Here is a 24000-nt window from a genome sequence, read left to right as displayed (position 1 = left end):
TTCGGTTGGCTCTTCTACAAGACCGATTTTCATAATTTTGGTCTCAAAGCTTTGCAAGCACATATTTGTCATAATTAATCTATCAAATGTATAACCCTACGAAAACAATTAAATTGGATTTTTTTCAATTTTTACTTAAATTAAAAATGTATTCCAGCAGTTACATTATCCTATATGTTTTTATCTAAAAATCTTCAGTGAAATACCAGATTCCATTGGAATTATTGATTATTGAGATTGGACGTACCTAAAGTACACTGCTAAATTATAAACGACCCAAATTGTTTAAAAATGGAGTTATCTATCATCGATTTATAGTTAAAAGACATTACTACTTGCAAACTCAACAGTACCTAAGCTAATTGTTGACGTTGACGGGTTTCACCTAGCAAATCTTAAAAAATCAAACTTTAATAATTATTTGAAAATCTACACGAATTCCTTTCCAATGACCCATTAGGTTATAAAATCGGTCAAGTAGAACTCTAGATTTAGTTGTACAAAGATTTTTAACACTGAATTACTAGATTTAATTGAAAATCAATTAAGACAAATGGAAATTCGTTTAGTCTGCAGGTTAGCTGCGGCGGGGGTGTTTTGTACTACGATCGTATTTCTAAATAGTGCTTATAACCACTATTATAACATTTTTCAGCATTAAATTTCCTATAAATTTGATACCCAAAAAGTTATTTTTACGAATATTAAAATTTTGACACTTTTTTCAAGATGGCGGCCAAAAAACGTATTTTGCGCCACAGTACGGATGTATATTTTTAGTATGTTGATTAGAAGCATACTACCTATAATTCACAGCAAGAATCATTTGTGCTGCAATTAGTTCCACCTTAAGGTACAAGGTGCAAGTTCCACCTTTGTACGTTTTGCCTGAAGCGACAGGTGCGACGGTCGCTAAGCGACTGTCGCCGAGTGGCAGTCGCGGGGTGGTAGACTGTTTTGCTTGGAGCGACAACTTCTTTGGCGTCACGAGACGTGGTACCGTCAGTGCACCTAACCTCAAAAGTGCGCACTAAGTATAAAGTCACTAAATAAAATCGATAAATTCACTTAGTAAAACAGGTAAAACTTAACAAATGAAGTATTCCTTGTAGGCCTAGTTATTTGTTATAAGAAACATTCCAAAACTGCCATGTCACAAGCCAAAATGTAATAAAATTACTCAATTTCTCCGTAAATTGCAGTACACAAGCATAACTTGAATTGGAAATCAGTGTTATAAACAACCTCCTCACAGAGTGAAAATTATATTTTATTGATTGTATTGTAAATGAATAAAATACCAATTACATGATATACTCCATTAATATTTGAATAACCACATCACTTTAATAATTGGCATTCTATATATTTAAATATGACACGCCTGACTTTTAAACCAATTTGATCAATAACCATTTATACAGAGCAATATTTGTTTGAATCACCTAAACGAAAATTTAATTAGAGTCTTTTAAGTCGACAATCTAAAATCTACTAAAAATTTAACTTAATCACAGCCGTTGGCCGACGCCATATAGCGAAAATAAAAGGTTCCCGAACTTGCCATAATGGTGTAGACTATAAAAACAATCAGAAATGTAACTGTCGCTAAGCGACTGTCGCTCCTGACTGGTCTTGGAGCAGTACCACGGCCGCCTTTAAAGGGGCTCCGTGTTTAGCCCGGACGTGTTTGACGCGGACACCCTCAAAATGGTGGTGCGCGCGGACGGACGCTTTAGAAATCCCCGCGCCAAGGCCGGTTGGGTAATTCGGCACCTTTCGCCCCCATTATCGAGTAAGGACGCTCGGTGGCGTTTCCCTCACAACACAAAGATTTATAATTATCGTAACCAGAACTGGCCCGTAGCTACCAGTGGGAGAAAAAACTTTTATTTATTATTAATTCCATTTGGATTTCAAAAATGAAACATTATTATGATAAGACCTGTATAATTGCAAGCACGTTGCAATGTGCAACGGAATCTATACTATTATAAATTATAAATATTGGTTCTAGTAATCACTTTTAAATTTAACAATAAAATTTTAAAAAATTGAAAGTAAAGCCTTTAAATTTTAGTATTACATCAAATATTGCACATGCTTATGAACAATGAACCTGAGCATGTTCCATAACAATTTACTTGATAATGATTACTTAGGTGTCTATTTTACAATCAAAATTTAAACTTCACTTTTAGTCCTGAACCACGGATGGGAACAAGACTGTTTCATGATTCTCAGCCTGTATTTTATATACTGCTTTACTGCGGTTCCGGATTCTTTTAATTATGACACATCTATAAAAATACTGTATATTAACTAGGTGGCGTTTGCAGAGGCATTTACTAAATTGAGCGGAGTCATCAGGGTTCCATATAGTATATTGTTATTGACCTTCACCATTGAGCTTCATAATTATTTTTACCAACAATTTTAAGTGAAGGAAGAGAACGTTTGTGTAAAGATAGGTATTGGTGTAATTAGATACACGTTGTTCGTAATGAAGGGGAGTAAAAAACACAGATAGAGATGTAATTTTAGACATTTTCGGAGACCTGAATTTACATGTTAATTAAAAACCCTCCGGATTGGTCATGAACATATTCTAAAACAGAGCGGTACAGTTCTAGCTAGCTATAACCTAGAAATAAATCCTTAACAGTTTCGGATTCCACCATTTTGGCTACTAATTACTGCATAAGAGGACATGATGGTGAGTATATCAGCGAAACCACGAAATATATACGAAAAATATCGTTAAAAAAGTTATATTGACATTCACATTTGCATTGATTCAAGCGTTTTAAACCATAACCCACGTGTTCCACGTTAATAATTGTATAAGCAATCGGAACTGGGCTATAATGCCGTTATCTTAAATACAAAATTAATGTAGGTTAAGATAAGGTTTCCGTTATAAATATGACATATTTAAGTAAATAAAATATACATGTTGATCTTTAGCTTATGTTCTTTATTTTCATACCTACTAATAATTGTTGCGGCACGTGATGCGCTAATGTTTTGGTAATAATACAAACTAACACTTTCAACTAAACTATGATTTTATTGATGTAGATATGATATAAGCAAATTATATCAGTGGACTGTATAGTGAAACTGTAATAAATTAATTTCTATAACGAAACTACTAAATGTGGATTAAGAGTCATAATTTAAGACTAATGAAGTACGTGAGATGCTGAAAGAAAACAATGTTACTCGGCTGACACGACAATCAGTAGGCTACTGATCACATAGACCACAGACCACATAGGACTACCACCCCACGGTCCTAGGTAGAAAAGGAGTTTTTGTGACCGTATTTGTTCTTTACGCAGAAGGACGGTCTCAACTGCTTTGTTAAGAAGCCGACTAATTGCCCTAGCAGAACGAATGAGTGGTTTATGCGATCGTAAACAACTCTAGATGTTTGACAATATTTGAAATTTAGAAACGTAACTATCTCCTAACAGCATAAATATAAATATACCCAACAGATCAATTAAATACACTCTCCCCAAAAATGATTGTTTCAAGCAAAAAATACTCATAAATAAAAAATGTTTGAATGAACAGTATACAAGTATTTGACAAAAATCGTTTACGCCATCTTTAATTTTGGACTTCAGAGACTCCGATTTCTTTACACCGTTTCACTAGTAAATGCACACAATTCTTAGTCAAAATAACCAATCTTTAATTAAGCAATTTTCTTAGGGTTGTCTTCTTACGGATTTACTCGACTATATTCAAATCTTTGAATTGTTTCAATTCTTTACTTATTAGTTCAGTATATTTTGAATACACAGAAATTTATGTTAATGACTAATGCTGTGAATACAATTCAGTGACATAAGAACCAAAAATCTATGTAAATAATATCCCCGCCGCAACAAACCTGCAGACTTTGCATAATTTCCAATTACCGGGTTCGATTTTTACTAAAATATTCATAAAAAAATGTAAGCTCTACAAAATGGCTTGGAGGGAAATTATAAAACTTTGTGTTTTTAGGGTCAAACATAGGAAAAATCAATTTTCACCCCGTAAAACACCCTATCAAAACGAAAAAGTAAATCGGTCCTGGATCTAGTCTTACCATGAGATCTACTGTAATTGCTATATGGAATATATGGGAAATTCGCTAAAATTAGAGTTTTGTCTGGCTTAGAATGATAAATGTTTCGGTTAGTTTCATCGTATGGAACGAGTCATACGATAGGAAAGCAGAAACGCGTGCTTACTCAATTTCTGTCTGTCTGTCTGTGACGCTAAGATGTTATTTTACGCTCTCTTCGACGGGAAAACGAACAAACAGATCACGATGAAACTATTTTGATGTAGGCTATTCTCTACAAGCTTGAGAAGGCTTTTAATTACTTGAAACGTGCCTATGTCCATTGGAAATAAAAAATACGAACACTCAAAACCCCAGTTTTGCGCGTAAGGCTCATTTTGTTCTAGGTGAAACCATTGACTAGACTAACCAACCACTAGTAGACTTATTATCCCATTGTAAATTTTGAAGCTCGTCTTTCGTGTCTAGTCCATGTTCGGCGACACTGTGTGCGTTAGTGTCGACGGATTTTTTTTATTATTTTAGGGTTAATTTAAGGATTTGTGCTTTACTGTTTGGTTATGCACCGGCTTCAGCTGTTCCATACGAGATGAGAAATCTACTAGGGGAGTATGTTTGAACTATGGCTTTACTTTAATCAAGTCAAGTGATCTATAAATTAAATAATACTAGTGGTCGTCCGGTGGTCGAAAACTCGACGAAAACATGTAATGTACACCTTATTCACTATTGGGTACTGAAGTAAACATCCCATCTATATGGACCAGCTGTCGCCATTTTTTAACTAAAAAAGCATGTAGATGTGTGAGCCAATCACCGAATGTTTGTCTTAAATTCTATTTTCTACCTTATTTTTGGTTGGATTCCATAGCATTTTAGAGTTTCATGATTTGTCTAACCCTTCTAAAATGTTAACATTTAAAATTTGGACGTCCACGGGGAGTAACCAGAGGTGAATAGGCCTACATGTTACTGCAATTGGGTTATTAGAAATCTACTAGGTGAAACCCGTCGAAATCGACGGTTACTTTCTTCAAGGCTTACCTTAATTCATCTAACTGCAATACATTTTTTTTTTTTTTTTTTTTTTTAGATTTTTTAGATTTGTTGTCATGAGAGCCGAAGCCCCCTGACTGCTTACCCGGTACCTATCCTACAGGACATACCCGGGCCCCATGATGTAGGCCGAAGCTTACGCATCAACCTTTAGCACATCATGGGCGGATGACTTAAGGTCATCAGGCTCGCCGGCTGCCGAAGCAGACCCTTCGGAAAGAGGGTTGCCCCTCAATCCTAACCAGGGATTCCGGCTGCTTGTTTAAGCGTCACTCCACCTGGGTTCCACTAGGTCGGAACCTAGAGGTCCATAGTAGAGCGCCCCGACGCATTTAGTGCAAGCAACACTCGGGACCTATCTCATCCCTGACAGGCAGAACCCGCCATCAATAGCCAGGAGGAAGGGGACCATCAGCACGCTGACGGGGGGAACCCCAATCTCCCATTTACACCGCTGCCCGATCGAGGCCTGACCCATTGCTGGGAACCAGAGATATCCAGAGCGATAGATCCCCAGATACCCCTGGCGGGCTCGGACCCAGCACCCGATCTACTTCGTTTGCCCGTCAGACCCAACATCACTGCCAGGCCATCAGGGTTTCCCAAAAGGAGGCAGGTATAGAAGTGGGACCCACCCGGATGAACCTATCCACCAGAGGTGGCGACACCCTTGACTCAATTGAGGTTCCGGGAAGAACCCCCCACACTCAAGATAACCATACCGTCCGTGCTCAGAGACAGGGATAGGTTTGCATAAGTACCTACAAACCGTTGCCCTCACACTGCGGAAAGTTACGTTGCCCTTGAGTGTCCCCGTGAGCTGCGGGTACTTGCCCGTTTTCACCTCCAGGAAAGGTTACTTCCAAAGTCGAGGATTTGCCCACTGAATGCTGGTCGCACATCACAAGCAGGCCGAAGCCCAAAGTACCACAGACACAGGTAGGTTAGAGATTATGATGTACTTCCATCTCTCCTAGAGCTAAACACCCCTCCATCCTGGATAAAGGAATGTCACTGGGACCCGATGCCCAGTCGACCATGTCTGTGGCCAACTTGAAAATGCCGATACCAACACGGAGCATTTACCTCCCCTCTGGGGGCTAGGTATTTCACCTCCCAGGACGAGGCTACTTCCAAAGTCGAGGATATGCCTCACAAAATGTCAGTCGAACACAACAGGTAGGACTCAGTCACAACCACAGTTACAGGTAGTTGAGGAGAGGCGGAATTAACGGCGTCACTGAGAGCTAAACACCCCCCCCCCACCCTGAATGGAGGGAATGTCACTGGAGGCTCCCCCTAAGGGGCTGGCGCTTACCAGTCGTCCATAACTGTGGTCTACCTGAAGTGCCGGGTCTGACACCGGGCAGTTACCTCCCCTCTGGGAGAGCTAGGGTCCGCGTGGTCGCCCAGGCCACGAACCCACGCAAGCGTGAGCCCCCTGCGGTTCAATACATTCAATACACTGCAATACATTGGGTGAAATATACACATTTTGAGCATTTAGCATTGTTTTAAGAGTAATAAGTGTAACAACAATAATGATATTAATTGCGTTAGTTGCCAAATTTGGTTGATCATTCAATGAATAACATATTCCCCATACCGTACGTCATCGGTGTTATTATTAGTACTGTAGTATCTCTTTCTTAGGAAGAACTTTTAAACAGTATTAAAATCGTATTGGTGGATCTTTTGTAGTTAAACACTTCCGTGATTTGTAACATGGTTTTATTTCAAAAGAAAATAATGTTTGGGAAGACATATTCTAACTTCAAATTGGTATATCCGTTACAGTGTAAGTTTCATTTTTCCTTCGTCACGTCGCGTCAGTTCATATCGTACTTCTGTGCTAACGAATGAACCCTCTAGCATATTTTTGAGAAAATGATTGTGGTTTACTGCTGGAATTCCTTGACATGGGGGATGTCAGTTAGTTGTCTCAGCCTTATCCATAAAGTAGTCAATATAATCTCTCTACGGAATGTTAGGTGTAGTGGAATACTTGAAGTGAAGTTGGCTTTTATTCTTGAACTGTTAGGGGCCTTCTAGTTCATATGGTAATGTGGTTTCATTGACAACAAATCATGCAAATGACATAGCAATGGGACATTTCCAAAAAGCAAAAATACTGTAAATTGGCTGTTACGTATATATTGACGTTTACATATTAATCAACGTATCTTATAAAGGATTATGTGATCTAGTTTAAAAGGAATATGGCCTTTCTGTCATGAGAGTAGCTGCTTAAATAGTATTTTCTCTTTGTGCCATATTTTACAGCCAAAACGTCGTGTTATTTTCAATAATGTTACCAAACCAGTGTGCCAAAGTCCGTAACAAAGGCAGGTGCAAATATTTTTTCACCACACTATAATGTTTTTGGCTGTATTACATACGTTAATTGGTGGCTGAAAGTTACGTTTTGCTGGCCATGCCAGCTGTCATCGTAATTTGGGGACCGAGCAGGTTTTTACAGGCCGGGGCCGCAAAATCAGCTGTCCGCTTACTTACTTAAAACATGAATGCATTTTAAATACACAATCAAAATCCATAGCATTGCAATAGAATTGTGTTATTATCACCGTTGCCAAGCAACTATTTATTTTTATTTTTGCTGATTCCTCAAATAATTTCTTCACATAACCTTAAAGTTGTAGTTGTGTTGACTATATAGTCGTGAATAGTGGTAATAGGGTATAGTGTGGTGAAAAATAGCGTCCGTACCACGGACCAAAATGGTTTTGCAGCTCTCGATCGATTTAAGTTCTCGACTTCGTCTCGAACTTAAAAACTATCTCGAGCCGGCAAAACCTAATTTTCGGCCCTAGGTACGAAATATACTATTTCAATATGGGTACCATTTTAGGCAAGGTTTCTATGTTTGGATTTTATTAGACACGATAAGGATAAGAGCAGATATTTCCACATAAATATTTGATATGTGTAGAATAATATGACAAAATGTAATGTAGGCAAAAATGGTGAAAAAGCAGACACCTACCCGTACAATAGATATAAGATAATTCAATAAGAAATAATTTAAGAATTGCTGTGATAAAAGGATTTTACACTGATTTCGTAACGGAACGTTGCAAAACATGACATGATAAAGAAGAAAATCAATTTTTGTTTAATCAGAAAATAACATTGCAAATACTTATTTGGTAGAATTCAGTAACAACTCCCATTAAATGTGTGTGGTTTGAAATACAATTTAAAAATGAACAGCTGTTTTATTAAAAAGTATTATTCACATGGCCAAAAAGTAAACAACTCTGTGGAGGGATCTTTAAAGGCTTCTGGGGCAGAGTCCTAAGGGATTTTGCTTAGTTTTTCTTTTGATAACTCATCTACAGACCAAGACCTTTCTTTGGACACCTCTATCAAGTTGCTACGCCGAGCCGTTCTCTCAAATTAGTGGGGACAAAGTTTCCAATTAAATATTTAGATTCACCCATGTAATCTTATGGGAGAAACTCCAACATTGATGGCCTGTGGGGAAAAGCCGGAGGACTTTTATTACAGGTATTGGTGAACGGGGTGTCTACACAAAAAATACTTTATTTTGACACGTCGTTTGTAAAAATCCGTCCATTATTAACGGAGGAGTAGTGTTTCCTAGAAATTGCCTTCACGTATTATACATATAAGGATACTATTAAAGAAGAGGTGGTGTTTGTGTGTTTGTATGAGATAATCTCAAAAACTACTGAACCGACTGGACTCAAATTGCACACAACTGTAGCTACAGCTCCGAGGATACATATAGAACTATTCCCGCTTCGATATTGTCCTAGGGCTCTGCCCCGTGGGCTTTCAAAAATTTGAGGTGAGAGATTTAAAAGTAAATATTGATTGATGGTATCCATGGTAACAAAGAACAACTAGAGTCTAAACCTTCGCTAAATCATCACGATGTTGTCCCCTGGCGCTGCGGAGTGGGGGAAATGATTCTCCCTCCCTCCACCTCCCCTCTAGACGGCGTCCAAACAAGCCCGCGTTGTTTTACATGCATATCATATACCTAAGCTGCAGTTTTTAAATAAGTTAAAAAATGAATATTTATAAAATTAAACTGTCATAAACTAACCTAACCAAACAAACATGCTGATTATATAAAAAATATATAAAATAATAATCGAATGAAGGTTTACTAATCGAAAAAAATAGTTCTGTTCATAAAATAAAATTATAAATGCCTTGAATTCAATTTTAGAATTTAATAAAATTAAATTGTCATAACCTAACCAAACCAACCAAACTTGCTGATAATGAAAAATCGAACAAGGTTTACTAATAGAAAAAAATAGTTCTAAAATTATAATAGCTCAAATTGAATTTTATAATGTTTTAATTAACAAATTAAACTGTCATAACCTAACCAAACTTGCTGATAATGCAGAAATCTTAGACAAAAAGTTAGTGCTACCGAGAGGATTCGAACCTGGTACCTCCTGATCCTCAGCCCGGCACGTTATCCATTAGACCACCGAGGCCGGTGGCTACAAACCGTATCGTTGCGGTAATGGTGTTCCCTCAGCCAATAAAATGCTTTGCTTCCCCCACTCCGCAGTGCCAGGGGACAACATCGTAATGATTTAGCGAAGGTTTAGACTCTAGTACAAAGAACAAACCTACAAAGCTCAAAAATGTAAACAAGCAGAACTAACAAACTGTCAAATGAATTTTGATTTCACAATGCCACACAGCTGGTTCAAACAAATTAAATACTACACGAATGTTAGAACAGAGAGGGTAAGGATTATAAATTTAAAATAATGATGTCACTAGCCCTATTGTAAACATTATTTAACATTACTTAAATGGAGCTGTCAAACCATAATATGTTAATGTGATTTCATAAGTATATGATTCTTTCAGTTACTTCATTTGTTTATGTTTATGATCTATTATACTGAGTCTGTTCTAGTGAAATGCTGTAATAATGTTTTACTGGAAAAAATTTGTTGTAAAAAAAAATCATTTATAGATACCGGTATAGAAACTAATGAATATTCTATAATCATTGCCGTATCAACCTAGGCCCTTAGCGTGAGTTTTATGAGGTTTATTTCTTGGAATTATTTTTGTGTAAACCAGTATAATATATAATCCCCTGCCGCAGCAAATCTATAGACTGAGCGAATTTCCATTTGCCTGATTATAATTTCACAAAAATATGTTAGAAAATTACCCATAATTTTCCATATTTATTTATATTTTCCTTTTTTTCTATTTTTTGGTTTGGAACTATTGTGATAGCTTTTCGTTTACAGTGCAAACCATTAAACACATTCTTTTATTATACCTTTAAATCCATCATTGGTTTTGTATCGTAGGTAGGCCGAGCCTAAATAAGTATTAACAGTATGAGTTAACAAAAACGTACTATTATCAAGTTAAGTAATACAGTTAAATTTTGTTTCTAAATTAAATGGTGTAACCATTTGGCATTTTTAAAGAACCTATCTTTTGCATACTGACCCCGTTGCAAGGCACGGGTATAGCTGCTAGCAAATACGAATAGTAGCGCTGATTTGCAGTAGTAGTTCAATAAAATAACAAGCGACCGGCTGACCGGCCCGGCACAACTAATGTGACCAACGGGATTGATTTATTTAGTATCTTATATGCATTAGAAATCATGTACTACCACAAAGTCTTCTTTCTACATCAATTACAATTCCATAATACCCCCACCGCAGCAAACCTGCAGCCAAAGCAAATTTCCATTTGTGTGGCTTTATTTTCAATTCAATCTAATTCAATAACGTTAGGTTTAACGAGTACCTAGGTTTGCTGCCTACAGGGAGGGTAACGAAGTGTGATTTTTAGAAAAATATTATTAGCTTAGTATGAAATAAATAAATTTGCCAAGTTTAAAGAAAATCTATTCATAAACGAGCAATATTACAACAGTTTACTTATCCATCTAAATATTATAAGTAAGAAAGTTTGGATGTATATGGATGTATGGATGGATGGATGGATGGATGGATGTATGTTTGTGACAAGTAAACGCGAAGAATACTAAACCATAGACAAGGTTGAAATTTGGAATGACGATAGCTGACATTCCCGATTAACATAAAGACATATTCTTACCTCAAAAATCCTTTCAGGCTCCACCCCAGTGGCTCTGGCCATGGAGTGTCTCATGTTAACCTTATGAGTATTCATATTTAAAGAAATTAAAGAATTTTGTCAGCCTTTTCAACTGCACAAGTTGGTTCTATGATATTAAATAGCATTAAAAAGTTATAAGGCTTGCCAATAGGGTACAGCACTATTTTTTTTTGCATTTATGACCACAGCTAATTTGAACCAACTAGCAACCAAAAGTTGTGGTACACAATGAGAACTTTACTTTTTTCCATGGCTTAGGTGCAGTGGTAGAACATTAGGGCTATGGTAGATGTGTGTTACACTACTATAGGATACCGTATAAATTAAAAGACCAAATTGTCTTAAACCGCGTCTTCTCCCATAACTGCAATAAACATTTATACTTATATGCAAACCCCGTACGAAGGACTGGTACTCTGCTAGTTATAGATAAAACATAGTCTCTTAGCTATTAACCTACATAATCAGAGCTATATTGCTTCGGTAGTTTATGTGTGGTTGAAAGAACTGGGCGCTGGGAGGCAAAAACGCGATAATTCCTCGGACGATTCGGTAACGGGGATATTCCCCGCGAGCCGGGTAGATGCAGGGAGGCGTCCGCTCAATTACCCACCCGAACCAGTTTTGTCCGGCTCACGCACTGTCCGCCTCAAGCACGTCCGGGGGAAACACGGCACCCTTTAAAGGTACGTTTTGCCTGAAGCGACAGGTGCGACGGTCGCGCAGCGACTGTCGCCGAGCGGCAGTCGCGGGATGGTAGACTGTTTTGCTTGGAGCGACAACTTCTTTGGCGTCACGAGACGTGGTACCGTCAGTGCACCTAACCTCAAAAGTGCGCACTAAGTATTAAGTCACTAAATAAAATCGATAAATTCACTTATTATAACAGGTAAAACTTAACAAATAAAGTATTCCTTATAGGCCTAGTTATTTGTTATATGAAACATTCCAAAACTGCCATGTCACAAGCCAAAATGTAATAAAATTACTCAATTTATCCGTAAATTGCAGTACACAAGCATAACTTGAATTGGAAATCAGTGTTATAAACAACCTCCTCACAGAGTGAAAATTATATTTTATTGATTGTATTGTAAATGAAAAAAATACCAATTGAATTATATACTCCATTAATATTTGAATAACCACATTACTTTAATAATTGGCATTTTATATATTTTAATATGACACGCCTGACTTTTAAGCCAATTTGATCAATAACCATTTACACAGAGCAATATTTTTTGAAGCACCTAAACGAAAATTTAATTAGAAGTCTTTTAAGTCGACAATCTAAATAACCTAACTTACTAATATATTAAAATAACTTGTAAAATAATAAGACCAAAGAATAAAGGACAACGTCAGGTTTAAACTAACCTGACGTTGTCCTTCATTCTTTGGTCTTTGTAGGAGATATGTTTCAAATCATAAAGCGCGGGGTATTTTGCCACTTCTTCTAATAAACTGTCGTCTTCTTAACCACTAAAATTTAACTTAATCACAGACGTTGGCCGACGCCATATAGCGAAAATAATAGGTTACCGAACTTGTCAGAATGGTGCGTTGCGTCTCCCGAGCGCCGAGTCTCCCGAGCGCCGAAAGCAAAAGAGTATCCCGAGCGCCGAAGCCATAAATTACCAAATGGTCTGCTCAGTGATGTAGAAGTGATGAGGGTTAATATGTTTTCTTATGAGAACATGAATATGTTTTCTTCTCCGGTTACAATTAGTTTAATCTGTGAAGCAGTCAATATGTATCATAATAATTTCATTAAACTCAAAATACAATTTCACTAGGTATGAGAACAGTTTCATTAGTGCACGGACATAGTTTTGATATTATTCATTTCTATTTTCATCATATTATACCTTCTTCGCGGCTGTTGCGTGGTTGTAAATGAATTATTTAAAGGACAATACAGGACAAAACACATTGAAACTTCATCATTGACTATATTAATGACCAATGCCATCATACAAACAAATATGAGTCTATAAATAATGTAGAAGGCAAACAGATTTTTACTTTTCATCTGATATGCAGAGTTTAGTTTAATTAAAGGTTCTTGGAAATTTATTATTTAAAAACAATTTTATAACAATGCCAGTTTTAAACTTAGCATGCAATAACTGCATGTGGTATAATGGTTGAACCAAATTATAACGGGTGGTAGTTTTATTTTAAAAGGATTTCAATGTTTTAAGTTCATGCCAAAGGTATTATAATAAATAGTGAGTTAGCTTTTTTGGCACGGATCTAATAACATTGAAATACTGTACTAGTGAGAGAGGTGAGGACTTAACTAATTTTTCACTGATAAAATAGGAAAATTAAAAATAAATGCAATTGGAATTTGGATTGAAAAATCAAATTAGGCCTATTGCATATTTTATTCAAATTATTGGTTCGGGTATTTTTTATATTTTCATATTTTATCAACGACAAATTTATTAGGTCCTCGCCTCTTTCACATGTCAGTCTAAGTGGTTAGATCTGTAGATTTTTAGAGTTTAAAGTGTTGCCGCTTGCTTGATTTCGTGCCCACCGAGAATAATAAATATATTTGTTAGTTTAACTTTTTTACAAAACAGTTCCTTTATTTCCTTAATTTGTTTAAAGTATGTATTCTAAATAAAAAAGCCAGAAGGCCACTTTTTATATTACTGGACTTGATTTGTAATGTTAAACCATAGACAAAGTATACCCAAAGACAAAAAATAATGGTCTATTGTCTGTAGTTAAACCAAATCATTCTAGTAATATAAATTAAATATTGACCACTGAGCTATAATTCTAACTGGAGGTAGCACTGAATGTCAAAGATGCGTGTCGCCAGCCGCCATGTTTGCGTGAGGTGTGAGTTATAAGAAGCCATATTATTGCTATGGCTATTATTATACTTGGCTTAAAATATCTACTTTGTATGGTCGCCATTTCAAAGAAAATTTTTAAAGTATTAAAAGTATTCAAGTATGACAAAAATACTCACTGCTATACCAACCTAGTTATAAGAAGCCATGTTATTGCTATGGTAAGAAAACTTACTGCTATACCAACCTAACAAAATCAGCGACTCGCTTTTGACAGACTTCTGCCATGGCAGTGCTACCTCCAGTTATAATTTTAGCTCAGTGATATTGACTGCTGATCTAGGCCTACCCGCCTACAATGCTCAATTGAGCACACGACTTTACTGCGGTCCGTTGTTTTTGTGGATTCCCATTCGACTGTCAAAACTGTCAGATTAAGCCAGGTAACCCGTTCGGCGCTGGAGAGACGCGGCGCTCGGGAGACTCGGCGCTCGGGAGACGGAATCGAATGGTGTACACTATAAAAACAATCAGAAATGTAACTGTCGCTAAGCGACTGTCGCTCCTGACTGGTCTTGGAGCAGTACCCAGCGACTGCAGCTCGCGGCTCAAGCGACAGTAGCTCCAAGCAAAACAGGACTATGCAAAACCCCTTTGATCAGTGTCTCGCGACTGCCGCTCAGCGACGGTCGCTGCGCGACCGTCGCACCTGTCGCTTCAGGCAAAACGTACCTTAAGGCGGCCGTGGCAGTACCCAGCGACTGCAGCTCGCGGCTCTAGCGACAGTAGCTCCAAGCAAAACAGGACTATGCAATACCCCTTTGATCAGTGTCCCGCGACTGCCGCTCAGCGACGGCAAAACGTACCTTAAAGCTATATTTTCGATTATTTCTACTGCACTAATGCCACGAACGCCGCTGAAATCACATCGTTTCGTTACGGTAATCGTGTTGCCTCAAGAGTAGACATTAGCCACTAGAGATATGACGTCACTACACCTTTAGCCTTAGTCCCTCCCGTGTGCCAATTCCGTCTACCACCTATTTACGTGTTGTTGTTGTTATTTTGTTGTTTAGTTTTAGTCAGTCATTAATTAGTTGTAGTTCGGTCGTTCCGTTGACAGAAAGTTTTTGAATTTATAAACCAATAAACCATTATGGCAATTAACACAATAAGTGTCCTATAAGCCCCTTGTCTTGTACATACATTCAAATGAAACTTCAAGTCGATTGCAAATTTTATTGTGGTTTACTTTACTCATCACTTTGACAAAGTATAGGCGGTAGGTCTGGTCTAAATAAGACACAACAACTATCTACCCATCAAAATGTTAAGGTTAAACATTGCTAAGGTAAATTATGTAGCCAAGTGAAAACGTAGTTCTTGATTTCTGGTTAGACTTGATTCTTGATTCTAGTTATTAAGTTATGGTTGCAATATTGCCATAGGCCTAGGCCTACGTCCGGTTTTGTGCAGACTGTTTGAATGTTTATAGATTGGTCCATAGGCCTTCTCATAGCCTGTAGGCCTAGGCATAGTTTTTAAATACGCAGAGGATACACGTCCGGTAACAGGACGTGGATTAGGCGTCCGGCAGTTACTGTCATATCCTAACCTAACCAACCAAACTTGCTGAAAATGAAAAAAATCAAATGAAGGTTCAATTCTCTTCATAACATAAAATTATAAATGCCAAAAATTCTAACAAAAGATGTACAGTTAGGGGCCTAAGAAGAAATTACATTCAAAGCAAAATCTGTGACAAAAAGTTAAAGAAACCGATGGGTTTCAAACCAGGGACCTCTTGGATATCAGCCGAGCACTCTATCCACTACACCACGAACAACGCTGGCCGAACATCGTATCGTTGTGGTAATGGCGTTCCGGGACCCCACAACCCGGTGACGTCACTACCGGACGCCCAATCCACGTCTGGTTACCGGACGTGTATCCTCTGTGTTTTAAATAAATAAGCCGGTAAGTTAGGTGTATGGCTCTGGGGAGTGGGATTTTTCGTATTTGGTGTTGCCTTAATCTGACCCTATTTAATTACCTCCCAGAACTCACCTAAAACGTCCCAACTTATAAAACGTTTTTAACCTGTTTCTAGACACCAACACTACAACTCTCTCAAATGACTTTTTTGTTGCCGACACTACCTGTACGGTAACTTAGATACCATGCCGAGATTACTAGACACCACCCCTGAAAAACTCGCTTAAACATCGTGACAGGGCAGTTTACTATACTAGACACCCCATCAAGATTACTAGACACCACACCCAGATTACTAGACACCATGGGTACAGTTTCTTGACTGGGCTATGCTAATATCGATTGAAACTATCGAATTCAAAATATTGATCAATAATCGATACTTTTAAATATATCTATTATAAAATTAAACTATCATAACCTAACCTAACCAACCAAACCTGCTGATGGTGAAAAATTTGCATGAAGGTTTAAGTTACTAATCGAATCAATGGTTTCAATCGATATTAGTATAGCCCAGTTAAGAAACTGTACCCGACACCATTACCAAGATTACTAGACACCTTACCTAGATTACTAGACACCAAGCAAACCTTACTAGACACCATTACCTACATTACTAGACACCATGCCCAAATTATGGTTAGGTTAGGTTAATCTAGGTAATGGTGTCTAGTAATTTAACCCTCCAAGTGTCTCTAGTTTTGGTCTTAATGTTCGCCCATTTATTGCGCAATCGCAGGGTTTTATTAAAATGTATCTTAGAAACTTTAAAACAATGTAGGCCCTAAAGTATACTGTTTTATATAACATTTTGTTTGGAAAATTATGGACTTCAATGTAACATACTAAACATTACAAAAAAAATGTTTCACAATTTTTGTGGGGTTAACATTTCTTAAAAATTATAAAATAAATGAAAAAAGTTTATGTTTGCGCTCAATAAATTGTTATAATTTATAGGTCTACAAATATTTTAAAATAGCCACTTTGTTCAGAATTTTATGAGGATTCCAAAATAATATAAGGAAGTAGATTTGCAAATAAATAAGTTATGGGCAAAAAACAGATTTCGGTACATAGTGTTTAGCTAAGAATGCATAGCCTAACCATAGCTAGGAATCTGGCTGATAATTTACATCAATATCACTACCTACTTCTTCAGGATCATCAACCAGCCCTTCAAAATCACTTAAATCTTCTTATAATGCACCATGTATATCACTACTTTTGATTTTTAACACTACAGTAGAACCCCTCATATCCGGCCTTGGTTTTACCGGTCCTCTGTTTATCCGGCCCCTTCCAGGAAGCCAATATCAAAATTTTTTTCTCACAGCTTACAGACGTTTAGATGCAGCCACTAGTCTTTGTGACTGCTCAAGTCATCAAATAAATTGTTCTCACTCATTATTTATCTGTTTGTTTATACATTTATTTGCTGAGTCACTATACTCAGTTGAGCTAGTAGGCCAGTAGGCCTAACCTCTGATCAGTTGGTTGATTTTTTTTTTTTTCAGAATAATCATTTTATTACAATAGAAATTTTACAAAAAAGATTAGAGGACTGTAAAATTAGAAATTAACAATTAATTTTTAAACAAAAAAATTTGGAATCCCAGCTCCATCTTCAAATTCTCTCGCTGACCGCCATTTCTTTCTTGTTCTCCTCAAACACATACTGGTTGACCTTAAAACAGCACAAATTGTTCTTGATCTTATCCAACTTATTACTAAACTGTATGGTTTTTTCCACTTCTCTGATAGTTTTTCAGCCATAACCCTTAAAAACATTTGGAACTCATTCCCAAAAATTCCATCAACACTTGTAACAAGAGGAGTAAACAATGCATGTCGTTGTTCACAAGCTTTAGTATATTTTCGTTTTTTTTCATCTTCAGCTTTCTTAATAGGTAACTTGTTGATGAGGGATGGAGACATAAGATGGAGCATCAGTGTCAACGACACGAACATCAAACAATGCCTCCATCTGAGTCTCCCATACGCCTCTACAAGCTAGATCAGCTTTTAGTGCAGGTTCGTTGAGATGACTGCCTTCTGCTATCAAGGGCTCTTTAATGCAGTTTCCCCAGGCTTGTTCCATCATGCTACCTATTGTGTCTCTTACTTCATTGTGTCTTTTTATTATCAGACCTCCATTTCGACATTTTAGAGCATGCTCTGTATTGAACTCGTTTCCGCATCCTTCACATTTTAATGGGAGGTTTATTGGTGTTTTCCCATAACGTAGAGCAAGGGCATCTCTAAATTCTTGTGGGGACATGTCCAGATTAAGTTTCTTCAGAGGCAAGCATGATAGCCAGCATCCATGTTTTGCTCTAGGTCCTGCATTGCGCATAATAATTTTCTGCCGTTTTTCTGAGAAAGTTTCCAAATGCTGACTGAATAATTCTTCTTCCATGGATTTCTTTACTTCTTTACATGACTTAATCGATAAATTTAGGGCATATTCATGTGAATCAAAACAAAATTTAGTTTTCTCTCTTAATAGGATGTAAGAATTTTGCATCCATCTTGAGATGATTTAAACATATAATTTGACTGCTTTGTTGGGTCTATTATTCCTATTCCTCCCTTTTTTACTGGTAAATGTAGAATCTCACATTCCTCATTGCTTACTTCTGAACAAAATAGATTTGAAAAAAAAGATGTCCTAATTGCTTGTTGTATAGGTAGGCCTAAATACGTTTCAGATTTAGTTTCAACTACCCTTTGAAAAAAAGTCCATTCCATTTGTGAAGATTTAGTCACTACAGTGTAGGCAGATTGTGGATATTTCTTTGCAATATTTGCCAGATTGTCAATGTTTTGGGTCCATAAACCAATTTTTTCAGAAATGTGTTAATTTTTTTCCTCTTCAGAACCTATATATCCACCAAGAAATTGGCTACCCTTACAAATTTTCATACCTGATATTTTCTTTTTAAATTGTTTGGAAATATTATCATGATTAAAAATTAATTTTGTTTTATTAACTTGAGGAAAGTACCCATATTTTGGACCTAATTTTGAGAGCTTTTCCCACCATTCCACAACATCATCAAGGGAGCCTTGACAAGAAGAGTCATCTGCATACCAAACTTGAGATGTGTTTGGCATTCTTTTTAGTTCTTGTATTAATGGAAGTGTTGCCAGACCGTATAATATCATTGATAGTGGATCTCCTTGGGTAACTCCTTCTTGACTATACAATCTTTGATTACTTCCTTGTAAAATTAAATCTGAGCTACATTGGTAGGTATTATAAATGAATCTTGCAGCGCTTGGCCATTGGACTCTTGCTTGCCATAAAGCATGAATTCTGTTTATTTTGTTGAAGGCATTATCTGTGTCTACCAGGATCATACACCATTCTTTGTTGGTATTACTATGTTCACTATATTGCTTTCGCATGAAATGTATTCCTCCCTCTATACCAGATTTGAGACCTCCACAAAGTTGATCTGTACCTAATGCTTGTTTTGCATCATCGCCAAAAGCTAAAATAATGCATTTGGCCAGAATGCGTCTGAGACATTCTCCTATTCCAATGGGCCTCACACCTGGACATTTGTCAATTGCAATAAGTCTATTTGCCATCAGAGCTCTTATAGTGTGCCATGGTACTACTTCTCCATTTAATTTCATCGCCAAGGTGGCTATGGCTGTTCTTAAATAAGTACTCTTTTGTCCATGAGGCAATAAGAAATCTGTCCAATTTTCGGATGAACTTCCTCCTGGACCTCCACTACCATGAAGTTTTCTTGCTATCTTTTCTACATGTTCTGTTGTTATTTCTGCATTTTCAAGCTTTGGAATTTGGTCCATGCCATCTGGTAATTTAAGCAAATTAATGTCAGGAATTATAGCATTTGGGTGTTTTTCTTTCAATACATCATAAACAGTAAACGAGGTATTATCAATAGTTTCTTCTGGATTAAGTAAACCACCTATATTCTTTTTATTTATCTGTCTTGAGGCTTCCTTTATTTTACCTTTTTGAACTAATTTATTAAAATAAGAGTCTTTTAACTGTTCATATTCGTCAGAGTCAAGCTCATATTTTGTTTTCTTTAAAGATTTATCACATCGAATGGCCTCATTGATGAGTTTGTCAAATAGATTATTCTGCCATTCATCTAGTCTTCTTTCAATTAATCTTCTTATATCCTTAGCTTTTTTAATCATTTTGTCTCCTTGAAGGATAATTGCTATAAAACAAATCACTCTCTCAGATATCTCTTTTCCTTTTGCCAACAGTAATATTTCATCTGCAAGTATTTGAATAAAGTTGTTTCCTATTGATCCATTTGGTAACTCATATTGCATCCTTTTCAGTGAAATAATCTTTTCCCATCTATCATTCCATTCAGATGATTTATGATTTTGGGCTTGTGGTTGGTCATTTCCAAAAGATTTTATTAAGACATCAAGAGGATGTTTGTCAAATGATTTTCTATTAGAAGACTTGTTAGGATCATAGTTTGTTATTGATGAGTGTTTTTTCTTAAAGTGTTGTTGGAGCCTATTATTATTTTTGAAACTTGTATTGCATTCAGTACACCTATATAGATCATCTGTCAAATCTTCTATGATATTAACGTTATCCTCTTTTATGGCCCATGCTTTGGATTTTGCTAAAAGTAGATCAAAGTGTCCTGAAGTTGGATTACCAGACAATAATAAATTTACCACTGGTACTGATATCTGTTTGTCATTTTGAGAGGAAATTACAATGGGAGGTTGTTTCATAGCCATTGTTCTTGTGCATTTTTGTGGTTGTATGGGTTGTAGGTAAATGTGAAAACTAATTTGATATAGTTGGGCTAAAGCAAAACATTCCACAGACGTGGCAAAAGTGCCATTTTCTCCCATCAATTTTATGTATTCATCTTTTTCTGAGGATCCAAATTCATCTAATATAAACATTTTAGCTGATTCCCAGTGTTGATCTAAATATCTAACAGTTTCATTTCGTAATTTAGTAAAGCTATTCTGATTGCCAAATAAGAATACACTTACAGCACGAAATAAGCAGTTTCCATCTTTTTCAACCTTGAAGATTGTAAAATATTGTGCAGGAATCATTCTTGGTTACTTCTGTTTATAGGTTAGGATAAAATATTTCTTTCATTTTTATCCATATTCTTTTTAAAGATAATAGTATATTTCGTACCTAGGGCCGAAAATTAGGTTTTGCCGGCTCGAGATAGTTTTTAAGTTCGAGACGAAGTCGAGAACTTAAATCGATCGAGAGCTGCAAAACCATTTCGGTCCGTGGTACGAACGCTATTTTTCACCACACTATACCCTATTACCACTATTCACCACTATAATAATGCACACTGATCGTCAACAACTACAACTTTAAGGTTATGTGAAGAAATAATTTGAGGAATCAGCAAAAATATAAATAAATAGTTGCTAGGCAACGGTGACAATAACACAATTCTATATTGCAATGCTATGGATTTTGATTGTGTATTTAAAACGCATTCTTGTTTTAATTAAGTAAGCGGACAGCTGATTTTGCGGCCCCGGCCTGTAAAAACCTGCTCGGTCCCCAAATTGGCGACAGCTGGCATGGCCAGCAAAACGTAACTTTCAGCCACCAATTAACGTATGTAATACAGCCAAAAACATCATAGTGTGGTGAAAAGTAATTTACATGATTCAAATTTAGAAATATTATGTTTAGTAAAATAAATATACTATAGAGCTAATAACAAACTGATAATTAACAAATTTCTTAAAATAATTTAGAGTGAAAAAATTGCAATGTTTTGTTTATCACAGTACAGATGATATTCACTGTATAATCTTTTCCACCTATATTATTTCCAAAGTGGGGTTAGTACAGTACAGTACGAGTACATTAATTTTTGTATTTCACAAAATGGTTAAGAATGTTGAGTAGAAATGCATGTACCATTTAAGTCCTAATGATCTTTAAGTACAATTTATTGTCATTTTTACCTCCATTTAATAGGTTTTGCTACCTGGAATCATAATATTTGTACATTCATTACTTAATGACTTTAACCTACAATTTTTTTTTCTTTTTACAAACATGTTTATTTTTCTAAAAATGATCCCAGAACAGAATTAAATTATACTTTTGATTGCATATATTGATTACCTATTATTATTAGGTATGAATTATCATTTTCATAGAAGGTTGGTTTATCCGGCCAAATCGTTATCCGGTCAGGGGCTTGGTCCCGTGGTGGCCGGATATGAGGGGTTCTACTGTAAAACAATGATAAACGTAATAAAACACATCAGTCATCGGTGCGAGGTTAACCAAGCTGTTTACAAATACGCACGTTAGCTGTCTGCTACAATTATGATCGGCTCGAGAAAATAAGCGCTTAGAGACAGACCTCGGGTGAAAGCTTAGAATCTGCCAAGAAAAACGATACCTAACTCAGTCAGTCATAGAGCCTTCGCTGTAAACAGTGTTTGTGAGTCGCAAAAGCGACACAAAACACTACACAAAGTGTGTTATGAGTCGCTTTTACGACACATAACACTCGGAGGGCTAGGTACCGGTAAGTTAATGGTGTCAAGTAATCTGGGCATGGTGTCTAGCAATCTTGGTAAGGTTTCTAGTATAGGAAACGACCCTGTCACGATGTTTAAGCAAGTTTTTCAGGCGTGGTGTCTAGTAATCTAGTGGGGGGTGTTGTGTACAGGAAGCCTCGGCGACAAAAAAGTCATTTAAGAAAGTTGTTGTGATTGTGTCTAGGAACAATTTAAACATGTCTTATAGAACCTTTTAGGTGAGTTCTGGAAACTACCTCATCCAAAGAAACTAAAAATTAACTTAATAAAACTTAAAAGTATTCATTATGTAGGCGTACAAAATAAAAATATAAGCTCAAGTTAATGCTTGATTTACGGTATTTTACCTTCCAGCGGTAAAATTTGCAACCTTTGCGGTAGTTTGCAATGAATGTAGCTACAGAGATGACATTTTTTTTTTTTTTTTTTAGGGAGAGGAGGGAAAAATCCTTAAACGCACACAGGTAGCCAGCCTGTAGTGTGAGACTCCTGAAAATTATCAGACTACTCACTAAAAAACCCCCTCTACTCTGTTGGACACAGACCTGGAATTGTTTGTCACATTACTTCAAGTCAGGCCAACATGTGACCTAAGCCCTCAGGGCTCTCACCGTTTCTGGCATTTAGATTCTTAATTACCTACACCGCATCCCGGTCAAGGTCGATCTTCTTGGCGCGGAGAATACCCTGGATGTAATGTGACACAAAGGTCAAATTGTCCTCACCCTCCGTCATAATCGGTATGACCATGTCCACCGACAGCAGTCCTACTAACTGTTGAGCCTCCAGGCGGGGTCATCGAGAATGCCTGGGCAGTATATGCAGTCGGGTGACACGGCTTTGCCCATCCTTAACAGGTACGACCGGAAAAAGCCGTGTCCCGTCAGAAATTGGGTGAGGTAGAAGTCCACCTCTCCGTACCGCCGATCAACCCAAGGTTGGACTTGCTGTATCAGTCGCCTGGTCCAGAGTCCCCGTGTCTCCTGTTCCCAGCCCTCCTGCCACAGCTGGTAGGTGCGGGTGCGTTCCTCTGTTCGTGCCTCGTCCTCCCCACGGCGCCGGTAAATTGCCTTTCTCTCCGCCGCCAAAAGTTTGACGGGGATGACTCCAGCAATCACCAGGACGGCGGGCTCGGACACTGTTCGGTAGGCAGATGCTACCCTCAGTGCTGCCTGACGCTGCACTCAGGCGAGCCGCATCCTGTATGCCTCCTTATGTAGTGCGTCTGCCCACACCTCAGCACCGTACAAGAGTACGGACTGGACCGAAGACATTAACAGCCTTCTACGACTGGACCGAGGCCCTCCGACATTGGCCATCAACCGGCTAAGAGAAGAAACCACCCTAGCGGCCTTGTCC

The 24000-nt window shown here is 37.2% G+C and overlaps 1 protein-coding gene across 1 annotated transcript in view; it reads left to right on the top strand.

Moving 5' to 3' along the window:
- The first annotated feature begins 15137 nt into the window (after positions 1-15137).
- The window catches only part of LOC128985565 (glutamyl-tRNA(Gln) amidotransferase subunit A, mitochondrial-like), a 45924-nt gene continuing 37061 nt past the window's right edge, over positions 15138-24000 (top strand). The window contains exon 1 of the mRNA XM_054405171.1: positions 15138-15433. Within this exon, the coding sequence (XP_054261146.1) occupies positions 15410-15433 (24 nt within the window). The 5' untranslated portion in view covers positions 15138-15409. The remainder of the gene's footprint in view (positions 15434-24000) is intronic.

This window comes from Macrosteles quadrilineatus, unplaced genomic scaffold (assembly GCF_028750875.1).
Source record: "Macrosteles quadrilineatus isolate MER2022 unplaced genomic scaffold, UCM_ALF_1.0 Scaffold_2__2_contigs__length_208266976, whole genome shotgun sequence".
Classification (NCBI taxonomy): domain Eukaryota; kingdom Metazoa; phylum Arthropoda; class Insecta; order Hemiptera; family Cicadellidae; genus Macrosteles; species Macrosteles quadrilineatus.
The sequence above is the reverse complement of the archived record's forward strand: the minus strand, read 5'-3'. Positions and strand labels throughout refer to the sequence as shown.